Below are 6,000 nucleotides of genomic sequence, written 5' to 3'. Positions count from 1 at the left end.
GATGTTTTCTGGTGTTATGGACTCTAACAGGATCAGCAGTGAAATTAGTGTTTTCCACACTTCAATTTTTTTTGCATGTTGACATTACGTGGATATAACTTATATTAAATACTTGGCCTAAACAACACTAGTTCTTTAGCAAGCTTAATGAAAAAAACAGCACAGATCTCAATCTGCAGGCAATCCTTGCATGTTTGTATCTATGAAAAGCCCTTTTGAAGAACAAGAAACATGCTGGTCAAGAGGTCCATTATTTGTTCTCTTTTTTTCTACAAAAATAGGCCATTGAAACCATCTCTTGCTTTTCCTGTTGTCACTGGACAGCCTCAATTCCAAAATTACAGTCATCATACACAGGCCGTCACAGTCTCCAGTGCATGACAACGCAGTGAAAATAACCACATCAAAACTCGCCCTCTGTTCCAGTGCTGGGAAATCGAAGAACCAGCCAGTCCTGCCCCCCTCCTGACAGAAGAGTCCTCTTGCACAGCATCTTGTCTCCGAGAAGCCCAGCGCCTGCAGCGGTGCTTGTGGGGGCTCCCGCCTCATCAAGGCCCAGAAAGTGCAAGAAGAGCCAACCCTATGGAACTGGACCCGATGAGCTTCCTGACCCTCTGTGGTCTCCCCAGTCCTGGCCACACAGCTCACAGCTCTGTCACAGCTGTGAGTGAAAGCAGACCCACTGCAGCAAACCTGGCAACACAACCGCTGTAAATGACAACACAGCGCATCGGCGCCTTCTTGGACCCTGGGACTCGCATTATGCTTTACATCCCCTTCAAAAAAAAACTGCCGAGTTTGAGATTTCAGGACACAGTTACAGTATACAGGAGCCATTTCACAGTGTAAATCACGCCTCACCAATTCCATTCAAAGCAGCCAGGAGGAAGGCTGAAAATCAAGCTAAACTTCAAAATCAGAATTGAATACTGGTTTCTTTTTTACGTTTTATATAAAAAATAAATAATCTGTTAATCTGAGTGTTAACATGCTATACATTTTTTATAATGTTGAGGTGACATGTTTCAATAAAATGTTTATATTCTTCAGTAACAGGAGTCTTTCAGTTGATAAAAAACACAAACACAGTTAGTTTAAATTTGTATCTTTTATTTTGGGGGGACTTCGGTGATTGGGCACAAACTGTACATATGGCTAAACAGTTAAAGCCAAAATAGGCAAAACTGACTTCTTGGTACTAGTGTGACAAGTTCCTAGTGTTCTGAAAACTTTGGAATACAACAGCATTTTCTTTCTAAAAAACACCCTGTTTTTTTTTCATTTCAGAATTCTTCCACCGAATTTCGTGGAAACTGTTTAATACAGAAACAAATCATTACTGACAACAGATCTCAACAGAGAAAAGCTACTGTAAGTACATTTAGGACAGAATGTGAACTGAGTGTGTAAATCACCTACATAATCACAGCACAAGGATTTGTTCACACATTTCTTTAAAGATACACAAGAGATGTGATATCACTGGGTTATTACATGTAGAGCCCTGATTTGGCACAGGAAAACAACTCCCACACCTCTTATTTTTATATCACATTTCACATACAAGTGTAAACAATTCTTAATTCTTCAACTTGGATCGAGTACATCCAAGTGGAATGCAAATCACACCACACTAGTTCCCTTTAATCACCTCTCAGTGTCCCTGAGAACTTTATTTAATGAGTGAAACCAAACTCTTGAATAATAAAAGACAAATGCTGTTACAGAAAGTACATTAGATATTTATAATGGTTTAGCTGGGAGATGCAAACACAGTGTTAAAGTTACCACAGAGATAATAATGGCTCAATTATTAAAATCCCTCTCATCTTACAACTGTGCTGTAGGACTAGGGACTTCCACCATCTCCACAAAAACTCTGGTGCTGACTGCAATATTTGCTATTGGAAATATGCATCCCAGGGGACCATAATGCCCTGAACAGGACAGAGGAAATGGTAGAGTGAAAAAAAAACACTAGCCCTGACTTACTTAAAGAAGCTCTTTGGAAAATACTAAAAAGGCTTTTGGCTTTTAGGCTTTTAGACTTTGCATCTGCAGGATCTCTGCTCTGATCACTGCTGGACAACTTTGAAAAATACTTTGGAAAACCTGGATTTTTTACTCTCCATTCCAAAGCACGTGCTGCCGATAAGGTTGCCATGCTTGTGAGGGACATTTTTCCAGTACAAAACGTCAGAGAGCAAACTGGCACATTTCATTAACAACAGTGTTTTGTTAGTGAATTTGTCTTGGCTCCCTATAAAACAGGTGTGTCCAGTTTCTACAGAATTAAGACTGGATGCAGGACACATGAATATTACCAGCTGCTAATTTTATGCCGACTTTGAATTACTGAGATTTTTTCCACTGCAGTGTCAAACCTGCTAACTTCACTGTAAAAAAAAAAACTGTCTGAACTCTGTGGAAGGGCATAAACTGTCTATATATAATTACCAAATCATTTTCTAATTCCCTTAACTAAGTACTGAAATTTGCAGTAACTTTAAGTGCGCATCCATTTAGAGTTTAAATAGCCAAGTAAAAGACAAAAGAAATCTGAGTTAAACAGAACACAGTTGCCTGAGAGAAGCAGAGGAAGGAAGAAGTTACAGGCAATTTGGGGCATAGTTTTGGTGGCCCTGCTACAGGGAATTAACATGCCTTCTCCCCCTTCCTCAGTGGAATAGACTCCTAAAGAGAAGGTGCGTTTAACACACATGCTGTGGGCCAATCTGGGCTAAAAGATGGTCTGGCAGAGCTCAATTTAATCTCTCTTCTCAAGACCAGCATTAAGCGTGAGTCGCTCGAGAAAAAAGCAGCTCTTTCAATTTCCCCTCACCAAAACTTGCAAAGAAGAAACAGGGTTTTCAGGGGCTCGTGTGAGAAAGGTGGAGGTGTGCCTGCATAGTTCCCCCTATGATCTGGAAGACCCTACTGCAAAATATTCAACCTTTGTCTATGTGACGCCACTTGACTTTTAAGCGTTTGTCATCATTTTCACAACAGATTATGAAACACGGGGAAAGAAAATTAAACACCCAGTTTTGAATAAAACCAGTGCAGATGACTGTTTTTTTCTCACAGTTAAAAGACCTTTTCTTGATTCACTGCTATTTATGCAACCATACCAAATGTTTGGGATACCTCCAGACTTTAAAACTTAAGGCCACAATTATTTTGAGTCTTGATGTGTATGTACATTTTTTTAGGTCAAGATACAAAAATATCTTCTGAATGTGTAACTTGCATTTGTTGTTCCTCTTAGAAATCGAAGAGCTCTTCAGACGGACGTGAAAGGAAATGGCTTTGCGCAGGGTACACACCAACGATGAAGACCGAGTCTTCATTCACAGAATACCTCCTCTAAATGGGTTAAAAGTTAGTGACTGCAAGGGCACAATAAGTATTGCATAGGTAAAGTGTAGAATTCCAGAACTGCAGTCATTCACGGTGTTTCGGGGGAAATGGCATGTTTTCTGACAAAAAATCATTTTTGTAAAAAAAGAATCTCAAGTGGTCGGATAGTCTTAGAAATATTTCACAAACTGCTCATTTGTATAAAACATGTGTCTTGGCGAGGTGTGAAGTCTCTGGCTCCAGTGGTGAAGGACGGGCTCTGCCTATCTCCCAGTGCAAAGGCAGGGTCCCTCCTCCCAGTACCATGATGTTAAAGCTCGTCTTTCCTCTTTCCCACCTTTTCCTGGTCCTTGCCTCGAAGGGTCTTCATGAAGCGTACAAAACCTTCCTCCTGATGAAGAGTGGAGGGGAAAACAAGTGAACCTGGTTTCTTTAAGTTATGAAGAGTTATTATTGAGAATTATAATTAAACACTAAATTAACCATGCTTATTTACTACCAGCTAATTAACCATATTTTAGCTGCCCAAGGTGCCCTGTGCTCAGAACATGCTACTAGCAATCAAATACGCAGGATAAGATGAAGGAACTGCTCTCATTTTTATCCTTTCTTATGTTTTGAGCTGCAGCGTACAAATCCGGCTTCTCCATTAATAAGAAACTGAAACTGAAAATCTTACGTCGAAAAGAGAATTTACTGGGTAGCAGACAGAAATGCAACACCATGCTCACGGTGCACCTCAAGTTTGAATAGCAGGAGCACAGCATAATCACTTCCAACAGTTTTGCTTCAAGGCACATTTGTAATCCACCCCTGTGACCTCCTTGATTCCAATGCAGCAATGTGCCCTGGGCGACTGTGCCTAACTAACTGGATTATTCTCATGTTGATTAAGTCCCTGGGACTCTTATTCTCAAGTCTTTGCTTCCAGGTCAGCGGCGATAACTATTCTTGATTGCATTCCATGGCATGCACTGGAAAACCATTTTGTGTAAATATTGGGTATTTATTATTTAACAACATCTTCACCCCATCTCTACTCTGTGAAGTGCTGCTGCCAAATTAGAATGCTCTGAAGCCTGTCATTCTCTCTACACTGCCACACGATTTCCTGAACAGAGAAACCACTCCACGGGAATGGTCAACGTTTCTGCCGTATATGACTGTCATTCGCACACAACATAATAGCAATGGTTCTTCCATTATAACTAGATATTTCATTCCAGCTCTGCAGAAGAACGTCTTTCCAGGTGGATGAGACATTTTGGAACGCGATGCTGAACTCACCCCTCTCTCGCCGGTGTACTTTTCAGCATATTTGCCGTAGTTGTAATAGTTGAAGGTTGGGTAGCCTTCCACTCCTTCTTGCTTGCAGAGATCATGGTTCTGTCCTTTCGTGCAGTCCACTGCTGCATAGGCAACCTGACACACAGTGGAAGGAACAGGTCTGAACTATAGGTTCCCTTACAAAAAGCAAGCTGTTGGTGGACTCTAGCAGCAACTCCAAAAGGCCCGCTCCTTTTCCATAAATTGAATGCAGGACCCTCAGTATTTAACAAAACCCACTCCAAAAAAGCTTTACTTATCTTTGGGGGGAAACACATTTATGGTACAGTATAGTATATACAGTATATACAGTAGGTAGTACATCTTGCGCTAATGTTTTATTTTTTTTTTTCTGTGAAATGCATTTCTTGTCTGTGGCCCAGGCAGCGTTATCTGCATAACACTACAAAATCCTTTAGGGTTTTGTTTTACAATGTAATTTTCATGATGGAATTTGTATTTGTGACAAATTCACCACACACTGTACTCGTAATCTTTAATCTCTTAAAATTGTTGTTTTGTTGCAAAGTGGAATATACAATATAAAAGTAGTTCAGGTGGGTAGCTGTGTCAGCACGTGTAGGCTGCAAAGGAACAAGTAATAGGTAATAGAAATAAAACATCTTTTCTTTCTTCTCTTTTCAGCATGGAATAAACTATCACTTGTTCCTTTACAATATACAGTAATAGCATGCCTGCCAACTGACCAGAGACAGATTCCTAATTTAACACTGTCACTGCTTAACACAACATTAAACAGGTTTTCACTGCTCCAGGACTGGTTTTCACTACTCCAAATTCTGAAAAGCAGCGTTTGGGAACCAAAAAACAAGGAACAGCATTCAGGAGAGGAGACACACCCACATTAGCAGAGCAATAAATGACACCCCAGGTCATGCAACATGAAACGGATCTGTCTATTGCCATGAAAATAAAACTGAAAAGACACAACACAAGGACTGAAATTACTTTTAACATCCCCCCAGGAAAGTGTTCAGTTTCAGCAATGTCAATGTGACAGAAACTGAAACATGCCAGCTGTTATATTTTCAAAAAATTAGGGATGTTATTCCTTAACCTTAGGTTAGCATGCTGTAAGAGTCACCCAGTCCTTGAGCTGTACCCTATGATGGGGGAACTACCCACAGAAAGAGGGGCAAAAAAGTCAACTATAAACTATTTCTGTGATGTGTACCGTTGTAGAAGGAGTTAGACTGAATCTAGAAGAATTTGATGTGGTATTAAAGTAATCTCATTAGGAATGGGCAACATGAGTTTAGAAAGGCAGATCCTGTTTAACGTTTTCAATCTCCT

General features: G+C 40.3%; 1 protein-coding gene across 1 annotated transcript in view; it reads right to left on the bottom strand.

Annotated features, from left to right (window-relative positions):
• Positions 1-1,093: 1,093 nt before the first annotated feature.
• The window catches only part of pdia5 (protein disulfide isomerase family A, member 5), a 47,757-nt gene continuing 42,850 nt past the window's right edge, over positions 1,094-6,000 (bottom strand). Inside the window, exons 16-17 of the mRNA XM_015358557.2 lie at positions 4,648-4,782; positions 1,094-3,751 (exon numbers count right to left, since the gene is read on the bottom strand). Of these exons, the coding sequence (XP_015214043.2) occupies positions 3,671-3,751; positions 4,648-4,782 (216 nt within the window). The 3' untranslated portion in view covers positions 1,094-3,670. The remainder of the gene's footprint in view (positions 3,752-4,647; positions 4,783-6,000) is intronic.

Source organism: Lepisosteus oculatus, chromosome 12, assembly GCF_040954835.1.
Source record: "Lepisosteus oculatus isolate fLepOcu1 chromosome 12, fLepOcu1.hap2, whole genome shotgun sequence".
NCBI classification, from domain to species: domain Eukaryota; kingdom Metazoa; phylum Chordata; class Actinopteri; order Semionotiformes; family Lepisosteidae; genus Lepisosteus; species Lepisosteus oculatus.
The sequence above is the reverse complement of the archived record's forward strand: the minus strand, read 5'-3'. Positions and strand labels throughout refer to the sequence as shown.